The sequence below is a fragment of the Pelodiscus sinensis genome, chromosome 7 (genome assembly GCF_052426305.1).
Source record: "Pelodiscus sinensis isolate ZL-2025 chromosome 7, ASM5242630v1, whole genome shotgun sequence".
Classification (NCBI taxonomy): domain Eukaryota; kingdom Metazoa; phylum Chordata; order Testudines; family Trionychidae; genus Pelodiscus; species Pelodiscus sinensis.
In genome coordinates this window covers 44288507-44307696 of record NC_143058.1, presented here as the reverse complement: position 1 = coordinate 44307696, position 19190 = coordinate 44288507, and the positions used below count along the sequence as shown (strand labels likewise).

At 42.5% G+C, this 19190-nt stretch overlaps 1 protein-coding gene across 4 annotated transcripts in view; it reads right to left on the bottom strand.

The window, feature by feature from the left end:
- Positions 1-19190, bottom strand: part of RAPGEF4 (Rap guanine nucleotide exchange factor 4) — a 230160-nt gene that overhangs the window by 28217 nt on the left and 182753 nt on the right. For all 4 annotated transcript variants that reach the window (XM_089779764.1, XM_006116479.5, XM_014570177.4 and 1 more), the window contains 8 exons: positions 15129-15217; positions 12881-12959; positions 9140-9290; positions 6667-6755; positions 4700-4730; positions 4384-4462; positions 1520-1666; positions 437-534 (listed from right to left, as the gene is read on the bottom strand). In XM_089779764.1, the coding sequence (XP_089635890.1) occupies positions 437-534; positions 1520-1666; positions 4384-4462; positions 4700-4730; positions 6667-6755; positions 9140-9290; positions 12881-12959; positions 15129-15217 (763 nt within the window). The remainder of the gene's footprint in view (positions 1-436; positions 535-1519; positions 1667-4383; positions 4463-4699; positions 4731-6666; positions 6756-9139; positions 9291-12880; positions 12960-15128; positions 15218-19190) is intronic.

Here is a 19190-nt window from a genome sequence, read left to right as displayed (position 1 = left end):
CATGAATCACATCTGTATAATAGTTAACTGATAACATCTAATTCCCCTTATACATACAGTAATGGAGATGGGGGGAAGAGAATTCTATTATCAGATTCACACTATAAATCTGGGTTATAATATTTTGCTCTGCCTGTATGTTAAGCTCGATTTAGAATACTGGGATTCAAATTCTGCTGTGTGGATAAGAGAACCATGTTTGCCCTAGTTTAAGAAATGATACTTAATATCTATCCTTTAAAAAAAATAACAATCCTCTTTCCACAGCACTGTGACAAAATTTTAGCTTTGAATCTCTCAGGTGACAGTCACTAACACACTCAATAAGCAGAATGGGTTAAGAAACTTGTCAACAACTATTGTTGAAAACATCTGGAAAGCAAAATTCAAAACAAGCTCTCTGATTTGCAATGCTGAAAACAGTATGCATACATACCAGGGAATCAAACTGATCTCGTGGGCAAGCGAACAGACGTCCATTAACACTGAGCGTTGTAAATGCTGAAACATCATTAGGTTTGAGCACAACCTTTTCTATAACAATGAAAGCAGATGATTACCTATTAAATGCACATGGAATTCATAGCAGCAGTAAGCTAACAACAAATTTACAGATATGTGCATTACTTGAATAAGCACAGTGAATGCCTTAGACCAGTGTTTCCCAATTTTATTTGGCCACGGAACCCTTTTAAACTCGGAAGAGTTTCAAGGAACCCCTACAGCCAAGAGGAAAAAACCACACCACCACAACAACAGGGAGATCTCTTGAGGCCAAAACGCAATCACGCATATCCCACAGAGTGGCAGCGGGGGAGGGGAGCTGTCTGAAAGCCGGCAGGAAGCCAGAGAAGGTTTAAGAGAAGGTCTCCTTAAAAGGGGGGGGGGGGGTGAACCCTTACTTTCACTTCGTGAAGTACCATTTGGGAAAAACTGCCTTAGACACAAGATAGATAACTATAAGAATGCATTGACTAAAGAAAAGTGGCAATATATAAAAGAGCAAAAAGAAACTCATGAGAAATTCCCATGGATCTGGAGCATGGAACCCTAACTCCCAGACTTGAAGCTAGAGTCAGGGAGCCTGCACAACAACCTTTAGAAACTACCATCACACCAAAAGCCTAACAACAAGAGCTCAGATCATCCTTCTCTGAGCTGTTCTTATTCCAAAATTGACTTAAAAGTCAGTAAGTGCCTGAGCAGGTGGTGAAATGCAACTGTATACAGCACTCATCATGGCAGTATATAGTGGGTATATATATAAAAGAGGTGCAGATCACAGGTAAAGACAAGCTTATAAATTGACTTATGAATTACTCTCTCCCAGATTACGTCAAGCAGGCTTCCTACCACCCACTTTTAAAATAAACAAAAAATTCTGCAACTGCAAAAACATGAGACAGGAGTTATTCCTCAAAAGAACTTTTATACTTGTTGAACATTTATTAAAAATGTATTGGAATATCAAACTAATAAGCTTTTGTACTTCATTTTAAAGATCATGCAAAAACCATACCTCCTCCTGAACTCATCTTTACTATGATCAAGCCTTCTCCAGAACCCAGTTTATCTGCTACTGCACTGATCACTTCTTTAACGGAGGCCACCACTGGTACACGGATAGTAGTGTAGGTGTGGTCTATACAATATACCTTAAATAGAACTAAAGACAAAAGAGTGTATCGTTAATAATGTACATAACAGAATGCAGTTTATTGTGCAAATTACTTGTTGTATTCTTTGCTCACAGATACAATAAACACTAGCAATTTCATTTGGTAGCTCCAAGACTGTTAATTGTTACAAGACTGGTTCATTTCAATAGCTGATTTGCAGGAACTTCTAGCAAAATAATAGAGCACCAGAAATTGCAATATTCCCATATTTATTCATAAAAGTCTGTATCACTTAGTGTTTCCTTAAGTTTCAGGTCCCTGGATAGTCAAATATTTAATAAGTGATTTTTCTTTTTCAAAAGTTAAGTAAAATTGATTATGAAATCTGTACATACAACATAAAGAGTGTATATATTTACAAAACCAGATATGGAATTTTCTTCCTCCTACATTGCACAAGTCTTAAAACATGTGCATTTGTGTAATTTACAAAGTACCTTCTGTGAATTAACTTGAGATTGGTGGTCTAGAGAGAGCAAGAAATTTCCACTAGTAGCACTTTTGCTTTGGATGGGCAATACATTATAACATACCAATGCTAGTTTCCCAAGCAAATATATTAAGGTTTCCATCATGTATAAGGGACAGAAACCTTAATAATTCAGGACACTATTAGGGCCTTTCTGGTGCTGGTGGTGAGGGTAGAGATAGGATGAAAGAGTGGGTGCCAGCACAGGTAAATGGGAGGTGAATAGTGGTAGGAGTGACTGTATTGATGGTGTGGAGCAGGGAAGAGAGACGCGGAGAGATATACTGTGATACTCAGCACTATTTGCTTCACAGAGCATAGACCAATACACTGAAAAGGATGCCCGGGGACTCTGCTGCTTGCCTGATAGTTTGCTATCCCTGCCTCAGATACCTGCTCACTTCTGGAAATGCTGTCCCTATCTCAGATTGGAGAAACTGTTAAAGAAAAAAGTATCGGTTATGGCACTCTTTAAACCGTGTCTCGACCTAATTTAAAAATATGATTCAAAACCGGAGAAAGCTTAAAAAGTACTAATGTGGGGGAGGGATGGATAGAATGGGGTCCCCACTTTTCCACTTTCCACCAACATTTGAGGAGGCTAGTATCTCCTTATTGTGAGTTTTCATGCTAAAAAGGGATAGGCAGCTGTTAATTGGCCAAGGATGTGCAGATCCAAAGGAAAGGGGCAAAAGGAGAGGTCTTAAGACCATGCTAATGTAGTTTAGAAGTGAAAAAGTCAGAAACCTAGATCTAGGCTGTACTACAACAGCCATGGCTTACTGTCCCAGGGCAAATGCTAGTTTAACCAGTTTCCAGAGGACAGGGGCTTTCAACTGGGGGTAGCACTGCCCTGTGGGCTCTGAGACTGCCCTGTGGGCTCTGCAGCAAGGCCAAGGAGTCTCTAGGGCTATGTCTACACAGCAGCGTTATTTCAGAATAACTGGCATTATTCTGAAATAACATAGTGTGCGTCTAAACAGTAAGCCATTATGTTGAAATAATGTCGATTTGGAGGACTTCTTACTCTGACTCTTGTAACCCTCTTTTCACAAGAAGTAAGGGAAATCAAAGAGAGTTCTTCCTTCGACTTCCTGCTGTGTAGACAGCCCCAAAAGCCAAGTTAAGATATTTCGACTTCAGCTACTCAATTGACATAGCTGAAATTATGCATCTTAATTCGACTTTAGCCCTGCAGTGCAGACTTGCCCTAAACGCTTCTCAATTTTAGCTTCCTTAACAGCACTTAATGCCATAAGCAGCTGGTACAATGTAGGACCACCTGTAAGTTCCTGTAAGTTACACCCTGGGGCTGGCCCTAAAGATATTACCAACAAGAACATCCTTTTCAGGTCACTGTTTTCCAGGGTACAGTCTCCCATTCTAGCGGTACATTTTTGGATCCTAGATTCACAACCTGGCATTTGGCTATTTTTACTATCATTGTTCATATGGTTATCCAGAGCTGTCCCCTGATTGTCAGGACAATACTGGGTATAAAGCTGGAGCAGCTTTTTTTGTGAAAATTTTATTGTAAATGTTTATACCTATACCTATTTTAAATGTTGGCTAACCATTGGCAAAAAATGCCAAGATTTCTAGGATTTCTAAAATATCTTTGATTACAATGGATAAGTCACAGAGCTAGCTTTCCCATTTGTTTGCACACAGAAAGAAAGTGTGAAAACTAAGTAGAGAGGAAAGGCACAGTCTGAGGCACTGCTGTAAATTTTATTTTCAGCTCTGCATGGGAGTCAAATAAAAGACAAAATGGTTCATGCACATAAACTGAGGTTTCTATTTAATAGGCCTTCCTGTCATAGGCCAGAAATCCAGAGCCTGACTCTCCATTCTATGTACACATATTTTATGACAATGTAACTCCAATTAAATCAGAGTAACACCTGTATGTAAATAGTGGGGGAACAAGGGCCCCAATGTGTTATAGTTCACTCGTTGCGCATGTATCACACATCTACAAATTGCTAATGCTATCTTTTTTAAACTGCACTGTTTATTATTTTAACAGAGTGCAATTTTACGTATTTTTCCTCTGATGGAGTTCTATTAAAATCAGTGACTAAGGACCTGTTAGATGAGGAAATGCAAACAGGTTTTTTTTGCTCCAAATCTGTAAACTGGGGATACTTATGTTTATTTTGATTTCTGCTCCAGAAGTGACAACATTATTATACACACCAGGAAACAGAGTGTTGCAAGTATGCATGTACTTACTTTCATCACTTCCCCTGATTGGCTGGCGTTTTTGTGCTCTGTCCTCAATTGTGTTAAACTGCTGCAAAAGTACTTTGTGCTGCCAGAAACAAACAAATAAAAAAACTCATAAGCGTAAGAAGAAACATGGAGTAGATCTAATCAGACATTGTATCAAAGATGCAGGAGAGACAGCAACAAATAAATCTGCAGTTTAATTTTTGAAAATATTTCAATGTGTGTTGGTTTAATAAATTATAGGTTACTGAAGAGGAAAGTCTCTTAAGTCCTAAAGCAAAGCTTTGTATTACACGATTGCCAGATAAAGTTCATTTACCTTCTTTTGTGGTGCCTTAGTTTCTTCTGAACTATAGGAAGTATAAAAAACATATTATTAAACATATTTTGAAAGATATTCCCTAAAATAAATAATTTTAGACACTGACCATGCTCCAAACTATTGTATCTATGTACAGGCAGTCCCCGGGTTACGTACAAGATAGGGACTGTAGGTTTGTTCTTAAGTTTAATCTGTATGTAAGTCGGAACTGGCCAGTCCTGACTTACATACAGAATCAACTTAAGAACCCCAGGCGTCCCCAAGTCAGCTGCTGCTGAAACTGATCAGCAGCTGATTCCAGGAAGCCCGGGGCAGAGCAACTCTGCCTGGGGCTTCCTGTAGTCAGCGCTGGTCAGTTTCAGCAGAAGCTGACTTGGGGACGCCTGGGGCAGAGCAGCTGGGGTGCTACTGGACCAACCCAGCAGCACCCCATCTGCTCTGCCCCAGACGTCCTGATTCAGCCGCTGCTGAAACTGACCAGCAGCGGCTGAATCAGGACCTGGGGCAGAGCAGCTGGGGTGCTGCCGGGTTGGTCCAGTAGTGCCCACGGGCGCTGCAGGACCAATCGGCAGCGCCCCAGCTGCTCTGCCCCAGAGTCCAAAACAAAAGCCTGGTCTGCTGGGGGGGGGGGGGGAGCACACTAGCTGCGCCCCCTCCCCCCAGCAGACCAGGGACACGGGGAGCAGAGCCGCAGCGGCAGCGGGGTGCCGCGCCTCTGAGGCTTTGCTCTGGCAAAGCCTCTGAGGCGCGGGACCCCCCGCGGCTGCGGCTTCAGTCAGGGTGCCTGTGGTCTGCTGGGGACCGTCCCCAGCAGACCACAGGCATCCAGACTGGAGCGGCAGCAGCGGCGGTTCCCCGCGCCTCTGAGGCTTTGCTCTGGCAAAGCCTCAGAGGTGCGGGACCCCCCCGCGGCTGCGGCTTCAGTCCGGGTGCCTGTGGTCTGCTGGGGACGGTCCCCAGCAGACCACAGGCATCCAGACTGGAGCGGCAGCAGCGGCGGTTCCCCGCGCCTCTGAGGCTTTGCCAGAGCAAAGCCTCAGAGGCGCGGCACCCCGCTGCCGCTGCGGCTCTGCTCCCCGTGTCCCTGGTCTGCTCTGGCAAAGCCTCAGAGGCGCGGGACCCCCCCGCGGCTGCGGCTTCAGTCAGGGTGCCTGTGGTCTGCTGGGGACCGTCCCCAGCAGACCACAGGCACCGGGTCTCATGCGGCAGCAGCGGGGGTTCCCGTGCTTCTGAGGCTTTGCTCTGGCAAAGCCTCAGAAGCGCAGGAACCCGCCCGCTCCTGCCGCTTGGGTCCCGGTGCCTGTGGACTGCTGGGGACGGTCCCCAGCAGACCACAGGCACCGGCACCCAAGTGGCAGCAGCAGCGGTTCCCGCGCTTCCGAGGCTTTGCTCTGGCAAAGCCTCAGAAGCGCGGGAACCCGCCCGGTGCCCCTGGTCTGCTGGAGACGGTCTCCAGCAGACCAGGGGCACCGGAGCAGCTTACGAACGGGGCTTTCTCGCCCCTACTTCCGGGACGAGAAAGCTCCGTTCGTAAGTGCGGATCCGACGTAAGTCGGATCCGCGTAAGTCGGGGACTGCCTGTATTCATACATGTTTTATACTCAAGGAAGGAAGAGTATCAAAGTCTGAAATAGGATTGGGCAACTACTGCAAAAAATATTAATTTGCAATTTATTCATAGCTTCACAAATTAGGCCAGATGGAACCTTTAGATCATCTAGCCTGCTCTCTTTGCTTCAGTGGAATAAGTCCTTTCATATTCTTTTTGAGAATGTTTATGAGTAAATCTGGTGTTTGCAAGGCTGTTCATTGAAAGAAAAAGTGTCAGATGTGCCTGTCGTGTATATGGAAGCATTTTTTTTTGTCAGAGCAGCCATCTTGAAAGCCCTTCATGGAACTGGGAGTCATGGGTATTTACAACGGGTATTTAGTTGTAAAATGAACCAAAAAAGAAAAGTCCTTACATTTGTTTTACAGTCTTCTCTAGCTCTGAGAGTTGCTCTTTTAGTGCTGTAATAATTCTTGCATCATCTGATACAGATACATAAAATTCCTGTAAATCATACAGAACAGTCTTTGAACAACAAAACAATAAATAAGTTATACTTAAAAGGACAAAAGCTTAGCAAGCTTACATATGCTAGCTTAGTGATTGCTAAGAGTGATTGCTAGTTTAATGAACAGGAGAATAAAGAGATGCCCTCACAACATTCAAATTCTGGACTTATTCCTGTATCTGTTCTGTTTCTGTAACTCCAGTGAATTTCGATTCAAATAGCACATATAGGAAGAAAGCATGATGGTAAAAATGAGAGACAGATGTGGACATGCTTTTCTAGTTCAGTGCGTGTAAGCACTGCCCTGCCAAAGCCTACACTCCACATTTTTAGAAGACCGTGAAGAAAGGTTATGGAATTCAGTATTTTTTCACAAATAATGTATAACATAGGTAATTTGTACATAAGACAGTGAAAGAGTGCTACAGTGAGGTCATTTTGTTTTAAAGGAGCAATCTCATGATTGTTCTCATTATTTGTATGACACCCAAGTATACTGTGCACTACAGAGCAGATTCAAAGGCATGGTACCTGCCCCCAAAGTGTTTACAGTCTTTATGACAAAGACTCTGTTATGGGTCAAATGCTGTAACCAGGCTGCATGTATGGGATCTGCAGAGATTTTGGGACAAGGACTCCAGTCTACAGCAGCCAGTGGGGTTACAAGGCAGCCTCAGTTGGGAACTGTCATGGGGGCAAGCACTCACCCTCATAATGCCTCCTGCTGGTTGCTTTGGGAATTACCTCGTCAGCCCTGGAGTGCCCCCTTTCATCTGATGTCATGCCAGCTGGTACCTTCCTAGATCAGTGTCTCTAGGGTTACCAGATGATTTCAAAAAAATACCAGACACACTTGATCTGAGATTGGGGAGTGGGAGGGGCGGGAACTGGCCAGGAGAGGTGCAGGGCTGTCTGGGAGGAGGTCGGGGGGAGCGGGGCTGGCTGGGAGAGATCGGGGAGGGGGGGAGGAGAGGGGGAGACGGCCCGTGGGAAGCAGGGCTGGCCAGCAGGGGGTTGGAGGAGCGGGGCTGGCTAGGGGGGAACTGGCCAGCAGGGAGTGGGGCTTGCTGGGGGGGGAACCGACTGGTAGGGCTGGCCTGGGCGCACACAGATCCCGGGGTGCTGCCCGTCCTGTGCACGGTCTGGAGGGGCACACAGGCAAGTCCAGCCCTGGGGGATTCCATCCCGCCCTGCCCCCACCCCCTCTTCTCTACTGCGTAGTTGCGTACTGCCTGGCTGGTAGACATGCTCATGCGGCGTGAGTGTGTCTACGAGCCAGGCAGTACGCAACTACATATTGATACTCATGATAATAATAAAACTTAACTAGAAAATACCAGACATTTATATGTCTGGTATTTTCTCAACTTGTTTCCCGGACAGAAAGCTCAAATACCAGACTGTCCAAGTCAAAACCGGATACCTGGCAACACTAAGTGCCTCTGTACTCTAGGGTCCCCCCCAGAGAATCCCCAGGCCTCCTACACCCACTTTGACTCAGTGACCCACTTGCCAGGGGCAAACTGCAGTTTGAAATGGCCACTCATCATTGGCAAGGGGTTATGGACCTCCTGCCTTTTTCTATCACTGGCTGTTTCCCTGCAGCATTAGTATACTCAGGCCTTGTCTCAGGCCCTGCAGCCTAGGAGTGAGGTGAGGCCAGAGCTCCCCAAGTCTGCCTGCCTTTTCCTAGTACTGCTCTGTCTCAGGATACCACCAGCTTCCCTGGCAGCCAAGTCCCTACTGCTACCCAGCTAGGGCAAGAGTGTGTGTGTGTCCTCCTTCCCTCCAGCAGCCCTCCTTTATACAGACCCAGGTGGGCTCTAATTGGCTGTCTCTGCCTCAGCTGTGGGCTCCACTCTCTCAGCCCTCTCCCAGGGCTGGGTTTTAAACCTTAAAGGGCCAGTGCGGAGCAGACGCCTGGTCACGGGAACCAAGCAGCCTTTTATTTCACATAGTAGCTGATCCTCTAGCCCCTCCTGGGCACACTCCAATAAGATTCAAACAAACAGCCTACATGCTAGGAAGACCTTTGTAGCATGCAGGGATTCATTCTCTCTCAGTGAAATCCTGCCTCCCACCACAGCATGGCAGAATTGCAATGGTTCTGCTGATGTCAGAGCCCTCTTCACTGTGGGGCGGAGTATCTTACAAATACCCGCAACAAGCATTTGTACCTGCTGGCTCTGTAGTCACTGTGCATTAAAATAAAAACCAATCATGTATGTATTCTGCTTCAAAACTGAGAAGAAACACACACAGAACTTTGCACTTTAAAGTGATCCATAGCATCTACAGACTTCTAAAGGTTGTGAAATGCTCTTATGCAAATCCTCTTTGGTAGCTGCTCTTCAGCAATCTAAGGGCAATTCCATTGTACCTCCAAAAAGGCTATCGCTGCTTCGTCCTCTTGCAGCAGATCTCCATATGAAGCAGCCCACTGTAGAACCAGTCGGATGACTCGCCTTTTATTATTAAATGCATAATCCATTTTCTCCTGCTCTGAACCCTGAGAAGGCTGGGCATGGTAAGTGCCAAGGTGTCAAGGAAAATAGTCAGGAGTTAAAATATTCAATACAGTACAAACTGAGGAAACTACTCCTTTTCAGCGGCCCTAGAACAGCTTTCCAGCAGAAATTTCCGATCAGTGAGGTTAGAGGGTCAAATGTAGATACCTTTTTTGTTTCTTATCATATTGCAAAGGCATAATAGTGCTCCTCATGAGTGCAGTTCATGAAACATTAGAGGGCATTTTCTGAGAAACATATCAAGAATCACAATCAGACAGCTTATAATAGAGCAAGAGAGAAAATGTAAGAGCCAAGGAAGAAGATGGTTAATCATTTCATCAGAAGAGAATATTTTGTCTTGTTCTTCTGATAGAATGAGAAGGAATCATGGAAATAAGAGAATTAAAAGCTCCCCTTTTTGGTCGCAAATAATCCTAAGTCTCTATCCATGAGAGATTTTACGATCTGTTTACATGCAGTAAATATCTTACTTCTAATTTTATTATAATAGTCCCAGGAATCCTAGCTGAGACTGGTCCCCTTGTTCTAGCTGCTATACATACATTTGTTGAGAGATAGTCTTTTTTCCCTGAAGAGCTTACAATCAAAACAAAGGGGAGAAGAAAGGAAATGTCCCCATTTTATAGATGATAAATCGAGGCATAGAGAAATTCACTCATCTGGCTACTCAGAAAGTCTCGACTCTGTCACATGACTCAGCCTCATGTCATATCCTGTGCACTACCTTTGTGACATGCATTTAGCAACATAAACAATAAAATATAAAGCTACACATTTAACAAAGGGAGGCTTTGTTTTTACCAATTTTTAATTGAAAATCATGAACCTTAGTTGCAAAAACTTAGCACTATTTTGAAAAGGAAAAATCACAGAAAATAAATACATAAACTGCACCAAAGCACAGTTCCTGCATGCACACGTCTTGTAAGTACCACAATGGACAGCACGTCTGACATGCTCACTCCTTTAGCTACAAATTTAACTTAAAGAGAAATGAGCTTGTGATAAAAACAGCTGCACTGATGCCTCTATTACGTCAATAGGCAGCAGACTAGAGAGTGGGGATTGGCCTGTGGATCTGACTCCCAGCCAAAGGAAGGAAGGTTCAAGAGATTTACTGGATCAAGGCCTAAGTAACATTAAAGCCAAATGCACCTTTGGGGTACTTCAACTGTAAAGAGCAGATGTCCACAGAGGAGACTAGGTTTAGGAAAACACTTTCTTTAAATATTGGATTGAGCTGAATGAAACTTAGATCAAATACTGCAAATGTAACATCCAGTATGTAAAGGTATATAATTTGTAAACTCAGAGTTCAACTGGCCTGAATGTTCATTAAAGGCTTCATTTAGCTTGTCAGCTTGAGCTTAAGCTCAGGCTGTCTAGCCACTTAAGGGCCCTTGAACATAAATAAATGGAAAGCATGTCCATGGAATCTGTAAACAGAAAAAAGCTCACTTTTCGGGTTAGAAGTTTGAAGAAGCTTTATTTCAATATGCAAAAGGAAAAAAAGGCAGTGATGTCTGCGTGGCTGCAGATTAGAACCTCATTAGAAGAATCTGCCTCAGAATTACTCAAAAGCAAAACAAAATTCACATAATAAATGCAGAGTGATCTATTTGTCCATATCTGATGGAAAAAACCCATCAGTACAGCTTGTCTGTTACCTGTTTTTTCCTATTATTTATGGGAAAGCCAGGGTTTATGCAGTCTCTCCTTATATCCCAATAGGTTCCCCCATGCTCAGACCGGTGGTGCTTTCCTGGTTCTGACAGACAGAAAGGATGGACCCACCAAGAACCAACTTGATCTCTGAAGGGAGAGGGGTTTACAGCTCACATCCATTCAAACAAAACTTTCCTGGGCACTAAAGCATCAGCAGCCTACACGGCTTTCACAAGGCTCCTTCCTCACCTTAAGTGCCCACATTCCGTCAGGTCTAATCCTGCTCCCATTGAACTGTACAGGAATTTCATCTGTCTTCAGGGGGAGCAGGATCAGACTGTCCTCTTGACTCTCATTGATTTGAGAGTACAAATTGGGGGGTGGGGAGGTGGAAATTGCCCCCAAAAAACAATGTTTGTGTGTGAATTAGGGAAAGAATAATGGTGGTGGTAATTCAGAGTTGCCTTCCTTGGAAGAATTTTTGGCCCTGGCTTCTCCAACATATGATAGCGCTGATATGAATCTAGACATAGTGCATCATGATCACATTCTACACGGCAGAGTTTGTGTGTGTTTATATGAACGGTGAAGAAATTAAGAGACAGAAAAATGTGACACTAGAACTTCTAAAAGATATTTGTTTTCCTGAATCTTTTGTATTTAATTTGTATTAAAAAAAGGCCAAATCAAACTGCCATTATGAACAAGTCCTGACTTTGGGGTATCTGGACCTGATTTTATATGTGCCTAGCCCATTCCCTACACACATATAAAATGTTAGTTTTGGGTGTGTGTGAATATACGTATATTTTAATACCTACAGGTAGAGATATACACACACACAGAAAGAGAAACTGAATGACTGATGTAGTGGGTACTGTTTGGGGGCAGGAGCTCTGCAGGGGCTGGGTACTCAGCTAGGTTGGCTGCAATGGTGTAAAGTGTTTAAAAAAAAAAAAAAAAAAAAAAACCCAAGACGACCAAAGTTACATGAGAAATGTCCACACTTTTCACAGAGGAAATACAGAGTGCAAACACTTATGAAACTGCTTCATTGTTTGGCATCATTAAATTTACCTGAAAAAGCAAAGTTCTGGCAAGAACTTCTGGTACCTTCTGAAAATGTGGCCCACATAAACTCATCTACTTGTAATTCAGATTTTCAGAAGAAAATCATTATGACAAAATGATTGTCATTAAAAAGGTCAACATTTGTCTGCTGGTAACATACAACTACACCATTTTCTATTCCATAAATAGGGAAAACTAGCCAGGGAAAATGCTGACAATTTTAACAGTGACCACCCATCTACTCACCTTCTCAAGGAATACTTTTGTTCTGATGCTTTAATTATTTAAATAGAATTTTGCACAAAAAAGGAGATGTTCGCTGAACCAACTACTAATCTTTATCTACTCTAGGAGCCTTAGGAGTGTAGCTTTTGGGCCAAAAGATATTGTTTAATTTATAGGCACCTAATCTTAGTCAGTGGAATTCAGCTTACAGGATAGGAAATTTCTAGCAGGAAAGATGGAGTTTTCAAGCTTTGTTTTAGATGCTAATTATGCCCCAAACTAACACTGATTTTTTCATTCTTGCTGTAGGGTTACCCTATTTTTAAGCAGCTTTTTTTCTTGTTTTGCGTATCTATACATTTTTATTACCATCAATGGAAATATTTTTGTCAGTTTGTGTGTGAATAGTTAAATCAACATTACTAATATTTATCAATAAAAATCTAATCCTTCTAAGCCTCGTTATGAGTAGTCTGTCATTCACACACTGGAAGCTTGGCCATAAAAGTGAGACTCCATTAAACTTTACTTGTCTTTAGAGAGCTAGAAGTTTTACATAACATGTGTCCATCTTTTTTCTGATAGTGGTAATCATAAAAGGAATGTAAAATTTGATCACAAAAGGATATTGTGCCATCAAGGCTGGACAAAGCTGACTATTTGGCATGAAAACACAGTGCATCATAACAAAATCATTTAAAACGGAATCTGTGAAGAGAAAAACAAAGTAGAAAGTTAAGCTCTTGCAAACACTGTGGGTTGATAACAATGATGCTTATTTCAGTTAAAGAGCTCTTTAATTTCCTAAAGACTCTGAAAAGGTTAGGATTTAGATTCCCTGTACTCAGGTTTAATACTGTACCCCCCCCCCCCCAAAAAAAACCATAAATGTATTTAGCATGAAATATGAATGTATTTGACTTGTCAGAAAGGGTGGTTCTGTGATTATGCATCTACATTTGATAGGTACCTTGCTTTAGTAGGTAAACTCAGTCTGCATCAAATGAATCCTTTCAAAAAATACTACACTGGGGCTCAAATTCAACAAGGTATGTTAGCGTGTGCCTTACTTTAAGCCTACATTTATATCCCTTTGATTGCCCAGCTGGCAATCAACAAAAAGCCAGAAATAAGAAAATTCATAGTCAATGATCTAATTTATATTTTGATTCAAATCAATTCACAATTTTGAAATTTAAATTAAACATAGAAAACAGATTTATAAGCTTAATAAGACAAACATGCTATTTTTAGGTTGAAAGGAAATGAAGGTCTAACTAACTACACCATTCCCTGCTTCATGGCAACTAAAGAACTGCCTTTTCCTTCCAATTGAACTGATACTGGGGTTGCAATGGTGTAAATGAGAGCATCTTTTACACTTTGAACTTGTGATGATGTATGAGCAGGGCTGACCTAAACTGGCTTGCAGAGCCCAGCACAAATTTGAGGGTTGGCTGTTTGTTTTAATTGTGAAAAACTAAATTTTATACGGAATCAGTAAAACACAAACCCATTACCTGGAGAATCCTTTTTATAGAGCCAATTTTTAGAGGGTAACAACTATTTAAGATCTTGTAATGGAGGGATATCAAAGAAAATATGTTGTGACAGCTGTGCTATCAACACCGTATCATGGCATCCACTGTATAAATTCAGTATTTGCAAATGTGTCTCAGCTGAAAATATATAAAGCCTTAAGAGCCTCAGGCAGAGTATTATTTCTTTGTATAATTAAAAAAAACCCCACACCCTGGTAAAGCTGGCTTTAATTGGAGAGAATGCACAAATAAAAAAATCAGTGATTTCAGAAATTTGTGCCCCTGCCACTTAAGAATGGCTCTTTTTGCGAAAGGCAATGTTTTGCAGGCCACGAGGTTGAAATATGGAATCTTTCCATTGGATGTTTTGGAAAAGAAATGTTTTCAAACAATTTAAAAGTTTAAGATTGCTTTGAAAGTTAAGGAATAAGGATGGTAAACTTGCTATTAGACACAAACATCTGCTGCTAGAGGCCTAGGTAACTGTATAGCAAGCTTATTTTATTCACAAAAGCAATTAAAACAGAGAGGCTAAAAGTCATCATACAATCTTTCAGCACAAGGATTGATGCACAGATTCTATCACTACTAATCTATGCATTATTTAAGAAGCCCTCTATACTCATGCTTCCTAGCCATCTGTAATGTCAAAAACATGCTTCCTGAAATGGTGTCCTAGTTGATACACAGCAACATAATATAAAAGTTTCTACTATTATGAAAAATCCTTTTTCCTTGATTCATTTCTTTAATGAAAAGACCTACAAGGAATAAGTTGGCAGGCACACATATTCCTGGATCTAATGATTCCTCTGGTGTAAACTGCTGCAGCTCCGTAGTCTTCAACAGAGCTGCAGTAATTTGTATGGTGAAGGGTTTGGCCCTTGATGTGCTGAATTTCTACTGTTTGAATACTGATCCACGGGGAAATTATAACAAAGAAATGTGAAGTGATGTAGGAGGGATCAGCATTAGGGCATAGCATTATGTGGCATGAATTGCAACAAGTGGTAATGTAACTGGGTATTTCCATAGCTCCATTTTTCATTACAGCTGTGGCCAATAAAAGTAATCACTTTAGTAACAGCATCTTGCATGAGATTTTGCTGCTCTGCTATCAGTTGATGCTCCAAACCCTAATACAATGGGGGCAAGATAAGGAAAATTACCTTAAATTTTCAATTTTCTAGCTTTTCAAAATTTGTATCTAAATATTGATTAGATTAATTTCTGCAGATAATTAAACGCTGTGTTCCAAAGCATCATGTTTTCACTTGCAACCCAAGAGGCTATCTTATTTATGAATAGAAATACAGCCCTTGCCACATAATTCTACCTGTAGCTTCATTTAAAGTTGACTCAAGGCGCATAGTTTCTAGGAAGTGCTCTAAAATTTTCTCTGGTGTTCCTGACATCACAGTATACCTATGGAGAGAAAAGAAGCTGTTAATTTTCTAAAGGTCCAATGAAAATGTCAGCTGAAGAAATAATTGGTGCTGGAGAGAAGTGGAATCTTAAGACTTTTGACAAAAACAACATGAGAGTGCAAATATCTATTCTGACATGGATGCTTTGTTTGGCCCAGGAAAAAAATCAATCGACCTCTTTCCCCATCTGTAAAATGCGGTAATAATACTTACCTTCCTGCCATGAGAACTAAGATGATAAAGGGCCCCATTCTCCAATGCAATAATCCAGTTTTATACCATTGATTTCAATGGAGTTGCACGGGTATAAAATTGGAACAGAGAAATGGTGAATCAAAACATTCTGAAAAAAACTGCCACTGCTAAGTATTATTAAAGATAAAATCTCGGCAGCAACAATATTTCTTAAAATGTAGGCTTTAAGGCCGTGATGTCCAACACACTAGCCACATGTGGCTATTTGGCCCAGTTGAGTGTAGTTAGTTGGCTTGAACAAATTGGCTATTTGGCTGGTTGGGTGTGGCTACTTAGCTTTCAAACAGGTGGGACACCATGGCTTTAGGGTGACATGGTCACTACTGTTTATCATCCATGCTCAAAGAGAAAACAACGAAAGTGCATGAATACCTGCACTGCTGCAGGTCTGAGCTGGGGAAAGGGCATAGTGGCAGACAGGAACATAGAGGGGTAAAACTTAAAAACTTGCCAATTGCCATAAGTAACTGCAGTAAATAAGTATCTGCACCTACTGAACGTTAGTACTTGCACCATTTCTAACGATAAATCTAGAGAGGTACAGTCTAAAAGGGTATACTGTAAATAGTAAGGTATTGCAGGAAACAATGGCAAGAGTTATGTGCCAGCACTATAGCAGAGGATGTTTCAGAATAAAGCTCCACTGATTAACTGTGCTCATTCCTTCTCTCCTTGTGAGTAGCATTTCTTTTTATCTTCTCTTTGTTCTTTCAAACTTTGCATCATTTTCATCATGCGGAAGTGAAAAAGTATGAAGCTGTAAAAAAAGGGAAAAAAAACAGCCCAAACCTGGAGCCCCGGGAGAAGTGTAGATGTTCTGCTCCTGCTGAGAAATAAGTGGAGGAGCTGAGCTCCTGTCAGCTCTCCTCACTTTGAGCACTGACCAGCACAATTCTTTTCCCTCCCAGCCCCTTTGGAAGAACTGTATTGATGTCCCAAGAACACAAACACTTGTTAAGCCCGTGCACATCCTTGTAAAGATATTAACCGAGTCGGCAGGTGAGAGCAAGGCAGAAAGAACCCAGTTTGCTGCACTTTGAATATGAAAGTGAAAAGGAAGCAGTGAAGTGGCCCACAGGGATTATAGAGTGTAGCAGTGCTCTGCGAGGGGTCAGTCAGTAACACTGCATGTGTGTGATCACCCATGAAGAGAGAAGTTAGAGCTTGGAAGACAGAACTTCAGAGTTAGCACTTCGAAGCAAGCCTGTCACTCTTTGAAACTGTGACTCGGGAGCGGCAGCAGAGGAGGGAACAGGGAGGGATCCAACCTCAGTTCTGGGAATCTGGTCCCAAAACTGAGCCTCTCTTAAGATTAGAAGAAGGGGGGAAATGTTCTTGACAGGGTGGCTCAGGGAACTAACAATACACTAGACATTTTTTCACGTCTATATAATTTGGTAGGGATCAGAAGTCTGAAGGTAATATAGTATTTTAAATAAAGTCACTTGCTCTTCTTATTTTATTTCCTAGTGAGAAAGTGCCCATATAAAAATCAGTACTTTTGTTGACAGGTTAGAGAATGGACCTAAAGAACAAACCACCCTCCCAGACAGAAAGGTGAATCCTCCAGCTCAGGCCTGCCCAACACTGATGGGGCAGGATAGGGAAAGTTGCCTGGCCTGCTTTATATTTTCCATGGATAAACAGAATGGTTTGGCCAAGACTTTCAAAGGTGAGTTCTTACAGTTAAGCTCCTAACTTAGGCATTGAAATAAGTGGCCTGATTTTCAAAAGCTCTGAGCACTCCAATTTCCAAAGACAGCATTTTGGAAATCAAGCTCTTATTTAGGTTTCTAGATCTGGACTTTGAAACATAATGTTTGCCACTTGTTCCATTTTCTACCTCATAGCAGACATCACAGATGTCACACTCCAAGTACGAATTCAGTTTAAAAGATTTAAAATAAAGATATTTTATCAAACATACTGTTAGTAGAATAATCTGGACTCTGAAAAACTGTGAATGCTAAAATATTTAAGACCCTTTGTTTTTTCTCTGCTTCTACCCCTTTTGTGTTCGCTTTCTGTGAATGTTGCCTGGCAGGAATATTCACAGAAACAACACATTCATAAAATATTTGTGAAAAGCAAACTTCCATTTTTCACTGAAAGTATTCACCCTAGAAGCTTGATTCACAAACATACCAAAAGATCTATCTGTTCAAATCTTGAATTGTTAAATGTCAGATACAAGATGTAAAGAGCTTACAAGAAACCCACTGGTTGAAATATGTTTGCCTAAAATATCAGTTGAACTATTTTGGAAATGCACAAAATGTTGTGTGGTCACAATCAGGTCACACAAACCAAAATGGGCTAAAATCAATAGGTACAAATTCTCCGCTGATGTAAAATAGTGGAGTTCCACTGACTACACCTAGTTGTACTCATTTACACCACTAAAGAATGTGGCCCTGAAACAGAAAAGACAGTTACCTGTTCTGTAACTGGTGTTCTTTGAGATATATTGCTCTTTTCCATAGGTGTGTGCCTGCCACATGCACCAGTGCCAGAAGTTTTCCCCTAAGCAGTACCAGAATCTGGATCCAGAACCTACCCCTGTTGCGGCTCTGCATTTAAAGTGTATTAGGAGCCAGGTGGGCAGGCCGCTTGGTTCAGTTCTGGCTCATGCCTGGTCCAGGAGCTTAGACTCCCCCCAACCCCCTTAGACAGGAACTGCTGCCACCCTACACTGCTGTCTTTTTATCAGAGGCAGCAACACTGGGTGACAGGCAGCCGGTCTGCGAGGGGAACTGGTTTTTAAACTGGCTTCCCTTGTGGACCAGCTCCTGCCTGGCACCCTGCACCACTGCCTCTGATACAGTGGCTGCCGTCTCCACCTCTGGGGACTATAGAACAGTCAACTAACCGATACAAATTCATGAGGTTACTTGACTATTAAGTTAACCGATATTTAACATCCCGGGTCCCCCAGCACCACCTAGAGTAGCGCATGCATGCCGTACTATATAGAGTGCCCCCAGACCCTTGCTCCTCAGTTCCTTCTTGAAGGAAATCAGACAGACAGAGGGGAGGAGGGTGGGAGGTTGTATGGACATGTGGAACACATCTCAAAGAACACCAGTTACAGAAGAGGTAACTGTCTTTTCCTCTTTGAGTGCTTGCTCATGTCCATTCAACACAGGTGACGGTAAGCATTGTCTGTGAAGGTGGATAGGAGTTATGAGAATGCAGACTGCAATACAACCCTGCCAAATGCAGCATCGGCCCTTGCCTGCTGCGTGATGGCATAATAAGACGTGAATGTACGTACAGATGACCACGCTGCTGCTGGACAAATGTCCTGGATTGGAACATGCACAAGAAAGTGCATGAGAAAGCCTGACCTCTGGTGGGCCTTAAGCAACTCTGGTGTCTGGACCCGTCAACTCATGTAGATGCAGGAAGTGATCCGATTGGACAATCGCAGGGAGGAAATCAGGGAACCCTTCCCACACTGTGGATAGGCCACGAATTCCGACACCTGTCTGGCTGAAGTGATGGCTATCAGGAAGGCTATCTTGAAGGAGAGCAGTGATAAGAGACATGTGGCCAGGGGCTCAAGCAGAGGACCCGTGAACTGCACCAAGACCTGGTTCAGGTCCCACAGTGGGGGGAGAGGGAATGTGACCCGAGATTAGAAGCGTTTCAAGCCTCTCAGGAACTGTGAGATGACATTATGGGAGAATGCCAAACAGCCTTGCATGGGTGGATAA